This window comes from Elephas maximus, chromosome 16, assembly GCF_024166365.1.
Source record: "Elephas maximus indicus isolate mEleMax1 chromosome 16, mEleMax1 primary haplotype, whole genome shotgun sequence".
Classification (NCBI taxonomy): domain Eukaryota; kingdom Metazoa; phylum Chordata; class Mammalia; order Proboscidea; family Elephantidae; genus Elephas; species Elephas maximus.
Genome location: NC_064834.1, coordinates 48,063,949 through 48,080,714, shown reverse-complemented (window position 1 = coordinate 48,080,714; position 16,766 = coordinate 48,063,949). Strand labels below are relative to the sequence as shown.

Here is a 16,766-nt window from a genome sequence, read left to right as displayed (position 1 = left end):
TTCAGAATCCCTGAAACAGAAAAATCGAAGCAGTTTTATCCCACACTGTTACTAGTACCTGTAAAGACAGGCTTCTGTTTTAGCCTGGGTAAAGTAGCAATTCGTTTTCTTCTAAAATTCAGCCCTCCTTACAGTCAAAGAATGTACCAGGAACTATGGAGATTGCCACCTACTTTCAGAGCTTTTTTTTTTCTTCTTCTTCTTAGCTCCTCTTTCTTTGAATCTTATACACCAGCTTTTTAAAAATGACTTTTACTTTTAAAATACGTGTGTATTGCAAAAAATGTGGAAAACAACCATCATCTCTCCCTACTACCCTCCTAAATAAACACTTAAGACATTTTGATGGGTTTGCTTCCTGTCTTTGTGCTGTTTGTTTGTATTTTTGACCTAGTTCATAGTATGGAAAGAGAACCTTCCCTACAGGGTTTTACTGTGAAGGTCAATGGATTTAGCTAAGCAAAAAGAAAATAATCCCACTTTACATTGGTATGACTGTTTTAATTTACCAGAGCACATTGATACCCATCGTCTCATTTGGTGATCACAGCAGACAGAGTATTTACCAGGAAACTAAGTTCGGAAAGGAAAGAGAGGGCCTTGCCCCTTGTCACCTGGCTGGGAAGGGGCAGAGCCAAGATTTGAGGGCTCTGGATTTATCTAGAGATTTCCCCCATAATAATTTCTATTTTCCTTTCCAATTACAGGCTATCTTATCTATGTACAGAAATTCCGTTTGAGAGCTAGGACTTCAACTTCCTGTGGTTTAGTTGACGCTACAGAGCACGTTTTTATTTACTGTGTCTTCCAAGCTGCCAGCCTGGGAACTTTGTCAACATCACATGCACAGCAGCAGTTTGCTCACCGTGCACCAGTTTCCTCTGTCGCCAGCAGCTGGCTCTTCCTGGGCAGCAGGCATGTGGGGCACAGAGCGGCCTCTCCTGCCCTCCTGCCAACAGAAGAAACTTACCGCCCACAGTCTGCCTGAGTATTTGCCTCAGCCACCACGGACGTGTTCATAGCTGTGTTTATGACCATATCCGTGGGCCCTTGCTGGAAGTTTGGATGCTTTAACAGGGAGCTTTCTATGTAAGTGGTACCTTAGGGTCATCCAGCTCTTGCCCTCCTGCCCACCAACCCTTGCCAAATTTCTTTACCATAAAAAGCAGATCTGTATTTGCTAAGGAGTTTAATTTCTGGGGCTTTTTTTTTTTTTTTTTTCCTCCTCTTTATTGTTTTTTTGGTTTTGGTTTTTGCTTGTTTGTTTTTTGAGGGCTCTAGTGGCACCAACAATTTGCACTTGACTATTAACCTAAAGATTGATGGTTCAAACCCACTCAGCAGTGCTGCTGAAAAAAGTCCTGGAGATCTGCTTCCCTAAAGATTATAGCCAAGAAAACACTATGGAGCAGTCCTACTCTGTAACACGTGGGGTCACCATGAGTCAGAATGGATCGATTTGTGATGGGCTGTTTTTTGACCTTATATGTCATTTTTTCCTCCTAGCTTTAGCATTTTACATAAGTCTGTAAAATTAGGCTATAACAATTAGATGATATCTAAGATATTGTGGAGAGGATGTTAAACCCAAAATGAGATTGAGATTGAGGGTGGCTGTAGGGGGTTTAAAAAAAAAAAAAAGCAGAGCAGGGGAAAAGGAGATGATGCAAAGAGAAATAAGAGAAAGACTACAAGAAACTCAGAAATTTCTGAATTGAGCATTTTAGTAAAAACGAAATATTTCTGTGGCATTGACTTTTCCATGAATATTAGTGAAAATTACCGTCCCTAATGATTGATTTTTGATGTATGTCTCCCCAACACTTTGAAGCTGACATTCCTTTGTTAGAAAATTCTGGTCAGCTTTTATTTTCAAATATCAATGACCAATGACTATTTTTAAAATAAAAATTTATTTTAACACATAGTTCTTAGAGTTTTTCCTGAAAAAATTGTGGTTGATCTATTTCTTGGACATCCCGAACCAGACAAGTGCATTAATCATTATTCTTCCTTCATCGCAAGCCCCCTGACAGTTTGGCTTGGAACCACCATTTATGCCAAAATTCTAATACACTTGTTACTGGATTTTGTTTTGTTTTCTCTTCCATCTTCCATACCAGCTTATATAATAGTTAAAAAAACAAAAACAAGGATAATTGCTACAAGTAGCGTGTGGGTTTATGAGTAAACCAGTCTAGGTGGCCCAAATGATTGCTTCAATTGCCAACTAACCTGGGCTCTGATCTTATCACAATCAGCACGGTGTCTACCACCCCTGGACATAGCAACCACTAGATCTTTACCAGGATCCCTGCCTATGAATCGCATTTGGATGGCTCTTCAGAAAAGCATGATCAAAGCCATACTTGGGTGCCTGTGGTGAGGCAGCTACAGTCACTAATCCTAGTCTATCACAAACAGCCAAATATCTAGGTAAGAGCCAAGCAACCAAACCATTCTCTCTGTCTCAAAGAATGGTCAAGAATGAAATTGAATGGATTTAATATTAAATTTTCCAAATTGTTTCCTGTTTATTAGATGCCTTATCTCATACCTAAATACCTTATCTCATAATAGTGAAAGGCACAAACAAAAAACTATCTTATCATTTGGCGCCAACTAGTTTCAATATAATTGTGTTCAGTTTTACCTCTTTTTCCCCTTAATTGTCTCAAGATTGCTTTTTGATTTCAGATCTGTTCTTCTCCCAGTGAAGAAAGCACATCTTTCTTGGCTTCCAAAAGACCTGTTCACAAAGTCCCTGCTTATTTACAAAATGAAATCTGTGATGTCCTACCTGAGCTCATTTTCAACCCTGAACCCTTTCCTTCGGGCCAACTCCATGAGGAAGGCTCTGCGGGACGTTCCCATTTTCTTCTCCAAAATGAAGAGGACCAAATCCTGAAACTTGATGTCCTGAGGAGTGGTGGCCATTGATGCACCCATAGGTCTGGCTCTCTTCTTCCGAGGGCCCGTGTGGGCCATTTGTAGCGGATCCATGGGAAGAGGATGCTGCTGCTTCTGGCTCTGCCAGCAAGTGGCATCTCCCACAGTGAGGGCAGAGCCTGCCACTCTCCTTCCTGAAGAGTTTGAAGTCGTCTCACTAGCAGACTCTGAAGCCAGGGCAAGGCTTCATGGGCACTGACTGCCCTGGCAAGGGCTTCCTGCTGAAGAGCTCTGTTCAGTTCATTTGTCCAATATGATGATTATCATGAAAACAGTAAATTAAGATTTTGCTTTCATGTACACACGGAGTAACCTCATCAGATCCTCAGATTAGCTTTATGAGGAAGCTAGGGGTGCATCATTGTTCCTGTAATTTATGTGGTTATTTTTCAATTTGCTGAGGCCCCTCTGTTGTTCTATTTATCCCTTTTAACTTCCTGCCTCACTTGTCTTCTCTTCCTCCCACAATCACTGCGATGAATTTGGTTTCTACAGTTTGCATAAAAACAGTTTGCATGGGTATTATAAATTGTGTATGTTTTTTATATTTTACATAAATGGTACTCTTATATTTCTCATTCTGCTGCTCACTTTTTTTTTTTTTTTGCTCAGAACTGTTTTTCAGGCCCATCCACACTGCTCATGTTCTAATCTGCTGCTTCTAACTGCTCCATAGTGCTTCGTTGTGGGCATTTACCATATTTTCCCCACATTGGTGCATTTTATAAGTGAGGAAACCAAGGTTCAGACAATTCGACCCCAAGGTCCAAGGTCAATAGAAAAGGGACTGAATCAGGGTTAGAATTCAGGTCTTCTGACTCCAAAATCTTATATATCTGTTTTTTGTTTTTTTTTTCTTTTTCCCAGTCAGTGGACTAAGGTTGCCCAAAGGAGCCCTGGTGGCACAACAGTTAAGTGCTTGGATGCTAACCAAAAGGTTGGTGGTTCAAACTCACCCAGTGGCTCTATGGGATAAAGACCTGGTGACCTGCTCCTGTAAAGATGGCAGTCCAGAAAATACTATGGGGCAGTTCTACTCTGTCACATGGGGTTGCTTTGAGTCAAAGTCGACTCTATGGCACCTAACAACCAGGCTGCCCAGAGAACAATCTGTAATATAACCCTTAAAACAGAACTTTTGGTAAAGGGTGGGATGACCTTTAGGTAAGAATCACTGCCATAAAGAGACATTTCCATGGGTTTATATGCAAAATCAAATATGCACCTTTCACCCACACACTTAATAGATCTCATTTCCGGAGCATGTACTATGTGGCCAACGCCAAGCCAAGTGCCTACAAGCCTGATTAATGGGTTTGTCACAGCACCACTGACAGGTAGGTGACGTCATCTTCATTTGATTAAACAACTCACTCAAGGTCACAGAGCTTGTAAATGATCACAGTAAATGGTTGATCTGGGACTTGAACTCGGACTTGTCTGATTCTAAAATCTGTGCTCATAACCATAGAGAAGTCTTTTTGACACATATCTTCCACACTAACAATGTGAGCTCTGCTTACCCACTCTACCATGTTATTTGGGACTTTTGGCTACCTCCAAATGCACATGAGCCCCTCAAGTTCTCGGTGTTGCTCAGGAGAACAAAATCATAAACCTTCAGCTGGAAGTTATAGAGTAATAGATTGTAGCTCTCTGAAACTGAGAAATTTTTAGTAACTAGAGCTTCTTTTTCTAGAGCTTTCTAAAGCATAGAGAAGGCCACTTTGTACGGTGGTATATTACAGGTCATGAAAAGTGTTCAAATAGAGGCTGGACAACTGTTTGTTGAAAATGTTATAGAAGGGATTCAAACATCTGGTAAGGACTTGTAGTACAGCTGTGAGATAAGTATTCTGCAATTGCTTGCTGGAGATCAAAATTTGGAAATGAGAGTCCATGCTGGCCCTCACTGTTAGGGGTTTGGTTACTGAAGTGCAGCATGCTTCATGTCAGACGTGCCTCCGCAGCATGGAGCAAGCAGAGGGTTTGACCAAGAGTGTGGGGTGGTTGTGTTCATTCCCAAGGTCTGGCCTAAGGAAGAATCAGCATGTCACCTAAACAGTAGAGGGAGTAAGAAGGTGTGGTCCCCCTGAAACACCTCCAAACTGACTCTCCTTTCAAGCATCATGTAGACAGGGAAGTACTTAATGAAGTGTCAAAGGGCTATCTTACGTTTGGGTCAGGTGCCTTCCTTGATCCCACAGTCCTCTGCATATTCTTACCAATAAAAGCATGTGTCATTCTGTGTTATAATGATCTCATCCCTTCTATGTACCCCCATTAGGCTTTGAGTCTTATCGGGGCAGGAACAATTTAGTTCTTATTCAGAATTGAATTCCCAGCACCTAGCACATTGCCTGGTACAACCAAAACCTGCTGCTGTAGAGTAGATTCTGATTCACAGTGGCCCTATAGGACAGAGCGGAACTGCCCATATGGTTTTCAAGGTTGTAAATCTTTTTTTTTTTTTTTTTACAGAATATAAGACTTATTTTTAATTATCAAATTGAACATACATAAAATGGCTATTTCAAATCACCATAAAAGTTCCTAAAAGCTTACTCTGAATCTCTGAACACATGTCACTGGTAACAAACAGTTCATTCTCCAGTTCTGATCCACAGACCACATTTTTTTTTTTTCTAAATTTTGTTTATTTTATTGTTGTTGAGACTCTACACAGCAAAACATACAGCAACTCAACAGTTTCTACATGTACAATTCAGGAACATTTATTACATTCTTCGAGTTGTGCAGCCATTCTCTCTCTCATTTTCTGAGTTTTTCATCCATCATTAACATAAACTCACTGCCCCCTAAGTTTCTATCTAATCTTTTTCAAATTGCTGTTGTCAATTTGAATCCATTTAGATAGTTCCTGAAAAAGCATAATGCTCAAGGCAGATTTTTTTTTTTTAAACTAGTTAAGCTAAACTATTATTCAGTTTTAAGATGACTTCAGGAGATGTTTTTGATTTAAGGTTTAGAGATTTTCTCGAGGCAATAGTTTCAGGGGTTCATCCAGTTTCCATGGTTCCAGAAAGTCTAGAGTCCATGAGAATTTGAAATTTTATTCTACATATTCCCCCTTTTGATCAGGATTCTTCTGTGGAATCTTGGTCAAAATGTTCAGTAATGGTAGCCAAGCACCATCCAGTTCTTCTGGTCTCATGGTAAAGGAGGCAGTTATTCACAGAGGCAATTAACCACGCATTCTGTATCCTCCCCCATTCCTGACTCTTCTTCCTCTGTTGCTCCAGGTGAATAGAAACCAATTGCCATGCCTTGGATGGCTGCTTGCAAGCTCTTAAGACCCCAGGCACTATGAAACAAATTAGGAGGTAGATGCACTAAACACATTGTAAGGCCAATTAACTGCGATGTCCCATGAAACTATGACCCTAAACCTCTAAACTAAGGAACCAATCCCGTGAGGTGTTTGCTCATACACAAGCAGATTCAGCAGCTACTTTTTTTGTCATTGTTGTAAATATACCTATCACACAACTTTTGCCAATTCAACTTTTTACTAGTGTACAACTTATTGACAGCAATTACAATAATTGGCTGTGCAACCCTACCCTTAATCAATGCAATTTTTTCATCACCATTAACCCCTTTTTCCTCCTCCCTCCCACCCCTGGTAACCACTATTAAACTTTGGTCTCTATACATATGCCTTTTCTTGTCTTTTTGGATAAGTGAAGTCATACAATACTTGTCCCTTTGTGATTGACTGATTTCACTCAGCATAATGTCTTCAAGCTCCATCCATACTGCAGCATGTCTCAAGACTTTATTTCTCCTACTGGTTGAGTAGTATTCCGTTGTATGTATGCACCACATCTTGTTTATCCACTCATCTGTTGATGGACCTATAGGTTGTTTCCACCTTTTGGCTATTGTGAATAGTGCTGCAATGAAAATTAGTGTGCAAGTCTCTTTTTGAGTCTCCGATTTCCAGTTTTTGGGTATATACCTACGAGTGGAATTGCCGGGTCACATGGTAGTTCTAATTTTAGTTTATTGAGGAACCGCCACACTGCTTTCCACAACAGCTGTACCATTTCACATTCTCATCAGCAATGGATAAGAGTTGCAATTATTCCACATCCTTGCCAACATCTGTTATTTTCTCTGTGTGTGTGTATGTTATTATTATTTTTTAATCTTAGCCCTTAGTTGGAGTGAAATGTTACTGCAGTTTTGATTTGCATCTCTCTGATGGCTGATGACGTTGAACATCTTTTTACGTGTTTGGTGGCCTTTTGAATATCCACTTTGGTTAAATATCTAGTCAAGTTCTTTGCTCATTTTACGATTGGGTTATTTGTCTTTTTGTTGTTGTCAAAGTTTTATGTATATTTTAGTTATTAAATTCTCGTTGAATATATGGCTTCTGAAGATATTCCCCGAGTTGGTAGTTTGTCTTTTCACTTTTTTTGTAAAGTCTTTTGATGAACAAATTTTTTAATTTTTATGAGGTACCATTTATTTATTTTGTCTTTTGCTGTTTGTGCTTTTTTATTATTATTATTATATTAGATAATCAATTGTTGAAAGCTAGGCCTGATGCATTGCCCCTACTTGTTCTTCTAAGAATTTTAGAGTTTGTGTTTGAACATCTAGGTCCCTGACCCATTTTGAATTAGTTTTTGTGTATGTATGAGGCACAGATTCTGTTTCATTTTTCCACATGTGGAAATCCAATTTTCCCAGCACCATTTACTGAAGAGGCTCTTCTTTCCTTATTTAATGGACTTGGCACCTTTGCCAAAAATCAGTTGACCACAGACAAATGGGTTTACTTCTGAACTTTCAATTCTATTCCATAGGTCTATGAAAACCAACACCAAATCCATTGCTGTGGAATCAGCTCTGACTCATAGGTCTTTGTTCTATCGAAGTGGTGTATTACGTCGATTAATTTTCTAATGTTGAACCATCCTTGTACCCCTGGAATAAATCCCACTTGGTCTTAGTGTATGACTCTTTTAATATGCTGTTGGATTCTGTTTGCTAGTATTTTGCTGAGGATTTTTTCGTCTATATTCATAAGAGATATTGGCTTGTAATTTTCTTTTGTTGTGTCTTTGTCTGGTTTGGATATCAGGGTTATGTTTGCTTCATAGAATGAAGTAGGAAGTATTCCTTTCTTTTCTATTTTTGGAGGAGTTTAAACAGTATTACTGTCACCTCTTCTCTAAATGTTTGGTAGAATTCCCCAGTGACACCATCTAGTCCAGGACTTTTTTTGTTGGAAGAAGGCTATAAATCTTCATGGGAACAGACTGCCATATCTTTCTCCCCTGGGGTGGCTATTGAGTTCCAACCACCAACCTTTTGGTTAGCAACTGAGTGCTTTAACCACCGTGCAACCAGGACTCCTCCTAGTACAAAAGCTACCAGTAAATATTTGTGGAATAAATGTGAATTCAAATGTAAGTTAATGTTACTATTATTATTATTATTATCATTAAGTATTAAGTATTAAGCTTTTGAGTTGTTTGGGTAACTGTGATATGAATTTTCTGCCATGACCACCTTTCTCCATCCCACACACCTCCGACTAAACAGTTCTTCAAGACGAACAAGTATAATGCAGTTAAGACATATTTTTTTTCCATTACGGCATTATTTATAATTTTGGAAATTTAAAATACCCAAACACTCAGCAGTGGGAGACTGGTAAATAATAATATATCCATACAACAGAATACCAAGTAGTCATTTAAAATGACATAGAAAGGAAATTTTGTAGAAAAATTCAGGGAGAATTTAGCTTGACCTCATGGTTTAATCCCTTGTCTTTCCTTCCCAATCTAATGTCCATCAACAGGTAAATGTGTAAACAAAATGTGGTATACTCACACAATGTAATGCTACTCAGCAATAAGTAGGAATGAACTACCAATCTAGGCATTATGCTGAGCAAAATAAGCCAGATATAAAAGAATGTATACTACATGTTTCTGTTTATCAAAATTTTTAGAAATTTTAGAAAAGGGAAATCTAATTTATAATGATGGTAAGCAGATGAGTGGTTGTCAAGGGCTAAATCTCTGGCTGAAGCAGAGAGGAATGACTGAAAAGGGTCTCAAGGGACCATTATGAGGTGACTGAAAAGGGTCTCAAGGGACCATTATGAGGTGATAAAAAGGTTTTATGTGTTGATTGTGGTAGTGGGTACACAGAAGATTACATGGATGTATACTTTGATCAAAACTGATCAAAACAGACACTTAAAATATATATTTCAAGTACACGTTTTCTTTCTTTTTTTAAATTGTTCATTAGGTGAAAGTTTACAGAGTAAATTAGATTCCCATTCAATAGTTTGTACATAAAGCTTTTCATGGCCTTGGCGTCATTCCCTACAATGTGTCAGCACTCTCCCCGTTTTGCCCGTGTTTCCCATTTCCTTTCGTCCTGTTTTTCTACTGCTTCCTGCCTTCTCATCTTTGCTTTTGGGCAAATATTACCTTCTTGATCTCTTATTATTAATTGTTCTAATAAGTACATTCCCCTTGGGTGCTACTGTTCATTTTACAGACTTGTCCCTAGTTTGGCTAGAAGGTGGCTACGACTAAACTACAGCTTTAGTTCCAGGTCAGAAAGGTATCTTAAGGCCATAGTCTCAGGGGTTCCTCCATTCTCTGTCAGACCAGTAAGTCTGGTCTTTTTTGTAAAGTTGATATTTTGTTCTACATTTTTTTCCTGCTCTGTCCAGGATCCTCCATTGTAATCCCAGTCAGAGCAGTCGGTAGTGGTAGTCAGGCACCACCTAATTCTGGCCTCAGAGTCATGGAGGCTGTGGTTCAAGCGGTCCGTTAGTCCTTTAGACTTATTACTCCCTTGAGCCTTTGGGTTTTTTCACTCTCCTTTGCCCAGAACTGGATGAGGCCACTAGTTGCGTCTTAGATGGCCACTCGCAAGCTTTTAAGACCCCAGACGCCACTCACCAAAGTAGGATGTAGAACACTGTCCTTAAGAACTATGTTGTGCCAGTTGACGTAGATGTTCCCTGAGTCTATGGTCCTTTAACTTCAAGCCTAGGAACTTCATCCCACGAGGTGTTTAGTTATGTCTAAGAGGTTTCCCTGACTGTGTTACTTGTGTGCTCTATTGTCTATATTAATATATGAGGAGAACCTACAGTCATGTTTTCAGAAATTTCCACTACCAAACCTGTATCTATTGGTGGGTGCACTCCCATACACCTTCCCTCACCTCTTGGCATATCTATCTATGTATCCATTTGTAAATTATTGTTAATGCTGTTGTTGCAGGACCTCCTATGCTGTAGTAGTTACCATAGCTGTCCTTTTTTCTTGCATTCCTTTCAGGGTCCTCTCTTGCCTTGATCATGTTGTGAACAGCCAGATATTTATGAGCTATCTGGGCAAGTTATCAAGCTTCTCTGTACCTCAATTTCCTCATCTGTGCAATGGGGTTATAGTGATTTCTGTATCATAGGTACTTACGAGAACTCAATAAGCTCTTAAAAGAGTACTGGCATGCAACAAGTGATCAGAACTATTAATTGCTACTATTATAATTACCTAGACCTAGTTCCCCTTCCCCTTGTTCCCCTTTCCCTTGCCTGCTTTTCCCCTGTGTTCTTACATACTATATAGGTATTTTCGACAGAGTACTTCCCACTTGGCCATTTGCTTTCCCTAGACTTCTCCAAAAGCAGTGTCAGGCCCACGCAAGAACAGATCCAGGACCTCAGTGAGGCTTGATGGGTGCTCTACAATGATTCCCAAACTGGCTTTCCAGTAACACCAGTCCCATGAGGTGTTCCATGCAAAAGAAAAAGTTCTGTGGTGAATTAAGTTTAGGGAAACTAGACTAACTCTATATTCCTCATAAAGATTTACAATATCAAAATCTGTTCAACTTTATTTAGCCCAGTGTTTCCCAATTTGCTTGTAGTTTGTTTATTTTGCACCCTGTTGATTACAACAAGGAATTTTGGTGGCTTTGGAGTTACACAGGTTTGGTAACCACCTGCCACTCAGTAGGTGTGTGACCTTTGGCAAGTCATTTAACCTGTGGGAGTCTCAGTTTCCTATTTGTAAAATGGTAGTCATGGTGCCAACTTCATGGCATTGTGATCAATAAATGAGATAACATGAAAACAACCCTCCTCACTCACTGTAGGTGTTTGGTCCATGATTCATCCTCCCCTTTGCCCTGCTTTTTCTGTTTGCTGTCAGATAAAACCAGTGTTCATGACTTGGTTAGGTGATGATAGCTATAAAACCAGAAAACAAACACATCTCATCATTGGCTGTCAGTCTCATACACAGTTGCTGCTCTTCTTAGTTTAATACTGATTTTTTCTTCCCCTGTTTGGGTAGCACTTGAAATCCCTATGACCACTCTTAGAGGCCTTTATTGAACACAAGTATATGGAGCAGGAAAGACGGATGAGGGTTGCAGATTTTCTATTAACAAACATTATTTTTATACTCATGAATACTGTTGTTCTGTTTATGTGCGTTAGAAGAAGTCAGTTTGAGAGAAAAAGCTTATGCTTCCGGCAGTTTTATTTTGTTTTATATCAAGCTGTAGATCTGGGAACTCCGCCATCCTTGAATGTGTGGGCAGGGTTGTGTTTTGGTTTGGTTTTTACCGAGCACCAGCTTCCTTTGTGCCTGAACAGCTGTGTTTGGTTCTTGGCAGCAAGTGTCTTCTGGAACTTAGAACTGTCTCCTGGGGAAATATTGTAGAGTTTCTTGAATGACAAAATCGTTAGAAATGTGCTTCTTGACAGTAAGCTCTCCATCCTTGGTGCTAATAAACACAAGAAAAACATACATTTGAACGACAACTTGACGTTTCACCTTCATTCACAAGATGAGAAGTAATGGCTTCAACAAGGACAGAAAGGAAGCTTATTGGTGACTTCTAGTCTTTATTTATTAGTTAGGAGCTAATCTTTATTTCCAGATATATTACAGTGATAAAGTATTTCCCAAAATGTTCATCTTTATCCAGCAATTACATCATCCTGGGCAAAACTCATCTCTGGTCTTAAAAGTTTATTGTCACATTTATGTGAGGCATCGGAATTAGAAATCTATTCCATGATCTCAAACTCTTCTCCTCAAACAAGGGATGTTCTTATTCCCACTCTTTGGGAGAGTCTAGGGTGCAGCAGAATATGCTTACAAAGATTTTGATAAAAGATCTAACCTTAATTAGCCCTCACCACCTTTCCTTAGCTCCTGTGCCCTTGGTTTCTTTCCTCGTCTTGTTGAGGATGTGCGTATTTCAAAACTGAGTCTGATTTACAGTGATGTTTCCCTTGATGCAAACTATGATGAAGACTGAATTGGCTGAATTCACTAGATATTTAAATGCTTTGTGGTCAGAACTCGAGACTTGTTGACCTTCATTTGTTTATATTTTGCATCTATTTCATTCTCCAGCTGCAAAAATGTTGTCAAACTTGTTCTCAGTTAAATCAGTCTGAACTTACCTCCAGTAAAAAAGGTCTCTGTAGGGACGGATCCAGATTTTGAAGCCCCTGAAGTTTAAACTGGTTACAAGGTCCTCATTAAAAAAATGGAGGCTCTAGTCTTGCATCTAGTTTTTATTGAAGGCACCCCGGTGGTGCAACAGTTAAGCACTAGGCTGCTAACCAAAAACTTGGCTGCTGGAACCCACCCAGCCCCTCATTGAGAGAAAGACCTGGCCATCTTCTCCCATGAAGATTATAGCCTAGAAAACCCTATAGGGGCAGTTCTACTCTCACATGGGGTCAGTATGAGTCAAAAATCGACTCCATGGCACCTAACAATAACAATCTTTATTGAAAAATATTTATTAAACTTCAGCTGCACACAAAATGGCGGGAGACAGCATGAGAAAGTACAGATCTTTGCCTGGAGGAAAAGTTTGAATAGAGAGCAGGATTTTATTGGCAAATGGGAGACTTTGAAGGTGTTTGAACAAAGGCAGAATGTGATCAAAATGGTGCTTTAGGAAAATTAGTCAGGCAGTAATGAATGGAATGGGGCAGTGGTAGTTCAATAGTAGAATTCTCACCTTCTATGTGGGAGACCCAGGTCTGAATCCCAGGAAACGCACCTCAAGCACAGCCACCATCCGTCTGTCAGTAGAGGCTTATGTGTTGTTATGATTTTGAACAGGTTTTCAGCAGAGCTTATAGAGTAGGCAGAAAGGCCTAGTAATCTACTGAAATCAGCCAATGAGCCCCTTATGGATCACAAAGGCCCTATCCTGTTGTGCCTGGTGCCCGACAGACAACAACAACAATGAATGGGATGATTGGAGAGGGAGAGAGAAAGGAAGTTATTTAAGAGACAATTGTGACAATCTAGGAATGAGGTAATCAAAGATGTGAACTGGGACAGTTACAGTGGGGAAGGAAAGAGAGAAGAGAATTAGAAAATAGCCTGATGACTGTGCACACCATCAGGCCAGGGAAGGAGCAGTCAGCATCTGTCCCTGGGTACCCAGGGGGAAGTCCTGCCAATACCCTGATGACTTCTAAATCTTTATCCCCAGCCCATTTCTCTCTCTTGAGCCCTCAATCCATTTAAGTTCCACTTAAAAATCTCACTAAAGATGCCTAAAATGGAACTCCTGTCTTCTCTCCCAAACTGCTCCTTCACTATTTATCACTAGATCCTTTCTATTTTCTTTTTCTCACTTAGCGGGGTTTCTAAGGTTATCTGTGAATTTCATCCCTCTGCCCTCTGGATGGGGAGAGGTGCCAGGAACAGTGCTCACAGAGGAGGGCACCTGTCAGAGGCTGGGAGAGGTGGGCAGGACTTGGCAGACAGATGAAAGAAGGTCCCAGGGAAACAAAGGGAGATTAGGTTTGGGTCAGACCTTGGAGAAGACTGAAGGCCTGTGTTGGCACTCGGAAGCCAGGGAAAGCTTCTGAGCAGGACAGTGGCATGACCAAAAAAGGGCCACAAAAGGTCAGTCTAGCAGAGATGTGTGCAATAGTCTAGAAAGGGGAGACCTTAGAGATGTGGAGACCTGAGGCAATGACCTCAGCTACAATCATCCAGGAGAAAGCTCATGGAAGCCTAAACAGGGCTACTCATTCATTCATTCATTAAATATTTATTGCGTGCCTAGTATGTGTTAGGAAACCCTGGTGACGTAGTGGTTAAGTGCTACGGCTGCTAACCAAAAGGTCGGCAACTCGAATCCACCAGGCGCTCTATGGGGCAGTTCTACTGTGTCCTATAGGGTCACTATGAGTCAGAATCGGCTCGACGGCAGTGGGTTTTACTATGTGTTATGCACTATTCTAGGCAATAGGAATACAGATTGAATAAAACAGACAGAAATCCCCGCCCTTGTGGAATTTACTTTCTATTAGAGGGAAATAGATACGTCAGCTATAGTTTACTATAAACCGGTTGCCATCGAGTTGATTCTAACTCAAGGTAACCCCAAGTGTGTCAGAGTAGAACTCTACTCCACAGGGTTTTCAATGGCTGTGACTTTTTGGAAGTAGAGCCAAGTCTTCCTTCCAAGGTGCTTCTGGGTCCATCTGAACCACCAACCTTTCATTTAGTAGCCGGGCACTTAAACATTTGCTCTACCCAGGGACTCCTTATAGTTTTCTTCAATTAACTATACACAAATAAGTAAACTTTACTAGGTTAGGTGAGCCCTGGTGGCTCAGTGGTTAAGTATTCCACTGCTAACCAAAAAGGTAGACAGTTTGAACTCACCAGCCACTCCACAGGAGAAAGATGTGGCAGTCTGCTTCTGTAAAGATTACAGCCTTGGAAACCCTATGGGGCAGCTCTACTCTGTCCTATAGGGTCACTATGAATTGGAATCTACTCAACGGCCGTGGGTTTGGGTTTGGTTTATTGCAGGTCAAGGGTAATGAGTGCTATGGGGAGAGATAAGGCAGACAAGGGGAATAAGGTGTGCCAGGTGGGGCTGGGTGACAATTTTAATGAAGATGATCAGAGAAGCCCTAACTAGAAGGTGACATTTGAGCAAATATCTGTAAGAAGCTAATGGCAGTAGGAATGGAGACTAGAGGATAAATGTTATAGACAAAGGAGATTAAATCATAAATGAACAACAACAAAAAAAGAATTTCACAATCATTTAGGCAATTAATGGGAAAGCAATAGGGTCATAACTAAAATTGTAAAATATATAGAATTATATGAAACTTGAAATGTGTTTGACTTTTATGGTTTGAAATGAGTCAGCTGAAATTTTGTTTTTTGCTACTGGATTTTATAGGGGAAATTTTATATGGTACAGTAGTATATGTAACTCTAGGGCTTTGAGATAGTCTCAGGTCAGAGCAAAATTAATAGCACATGAAGGCTAATGCAGTAAAACCAGCGAAATCCAGAACCTGTGTAAAGCAGAAACCTGCCGGAGAAGGAAAACGCAAATATTTTCCACTAAAACAAGCAATAGAAAAGTGGTAAGACTGCACCCTGTCAAAGGTGGAAAACTTGTGAGACCCAGAGAAACAAGGCAGAGTTCTGTTGAGCTCCGGCTCTCACAGGATTCACTGTAATGATAATATGCTTCAAATTTCCTGATTACTCCCACTCCCTTAGTAATGGCCTTTTCCCCGACTTTTGTTATAGGTCCTTATCATTGAGGTCACCAAGTATCCCCCTGTGAATGCTGTGGCATGCTGCCCGAAGCCCTGCTTCAGAACTGAGGTTCTCAATTTCTCCTGCTGCTGGGAGGAGAGAGCCACCTCCTTAAGATCAGGCTTCTTAGGGAAGTCCAAATACAATTACTGGCCAATGTGGGGGGTGTTATGAAGGCCTGAACCCTCTTGTTTCAGGGGATGACAATCCTGAAGGGCCACCCCAGCTCCAAAGCATCCCATGGGATCGGTTGATGCCTGTGCTGTGACCACACGGTACTTCACTTGTTCCCTCTGCCTAGCCTACTTTCTTTTCTCTCACACTGACGTTCCCAATGAACTTCCTACGCACTAATCTCCATCTCAGAGCAAGTTTCCCAGTTTCTGGCCTAAGAATGCACTGTTGATACTTACTCTGTTTAGATGGACTTCTGCCCCTAACTACCTTTCTTTAATAAGTATACAGTCTTCTCACATGCGTCTTAACCGTCTTTGCGGCAATGAGAGGGTCTTTACCCCTTTGTGAACCCTGGAGGGCCCAGCATAGGTTCTTGTGCAAAGAGACAGTCCCTAATTATAGGCTTAAAGACACCACTTCTGCTTCCATCCAAAGAGACCAGTAAGAACTCTGTTGTTGACACATCCCCAATGCATAGGAGAGGGGAGAGAGCTCAGTCCCCCAATGTTTGAGCCGCCCCATTTCTTTGAAGCTGGCTTTGCTGGGGATGCAGGCAAAACCCTCTCTATTCCCTGCCAGGAAGTAAAAATCTTTTATCAACACCTGGGAGGAAAAAGGGGTTCAACGGCCCCACAGAAACAATCTCACGTTGGTGAGCATGGTGCCAAACTCGCTTGTCATGCAGCAAATTTGAGAAATTTATTTTGAATATATGTTTCTCAGAGAGAGTAATTTGGGGGGGGGACTCACTTTCAATAGAATAATCTTTTGTATAAAAGTTTGTGAGCAATTGCTCATGTTCTAAAAGTAACAAAAAAATGATATTCAATGTTTTAAAATTGTGAAGATAATAGTTGTTTATAAACCAAAAAACCAAACCCGCTGCCATTGAGTCAATTCCAACTCATGGAGACCCCGTGTATTACAGAGTTGAACTCTTCCATAGGGTTTTCTTGGTTGTAATCTTAATAGAAGCGGATAGCCAGGCCTTTCTTCCATGGTACCACT

At 40.5% G+C, this 16,766-nt stretch overlaps 1 protein-coding gene across 3 annotated transcripts in view; it reads right to left on the bottom strand.

The window, feature by feature from the left end:
• Positions 1-16,766, bottom strand: part of DNTT (DNA nucleotidylexotransferase) — a 120,869-nt gene that overhangs the window by 39,753 nt on the left and 64,350 nt on the right. The window contains exon 1 of one of the 3 annotated variants that reach the window (XM_049856078.1): positions 2,801-3,480. The exons of the other annotated variants lie outside the window; for them this stretch is intronic. Coding sequence (XP_049712035.1) covers positions 2,801-3,003 — 203 coding nt within the window. The 5' untranslated portion in view covers positions 3,004-3,480. Of the gene's footprint in view, positions 1-2,800; positions 3,481-16,766 lie in introns of those variants that run through there. 3 annotated transcript variants of the gene reach the window in all.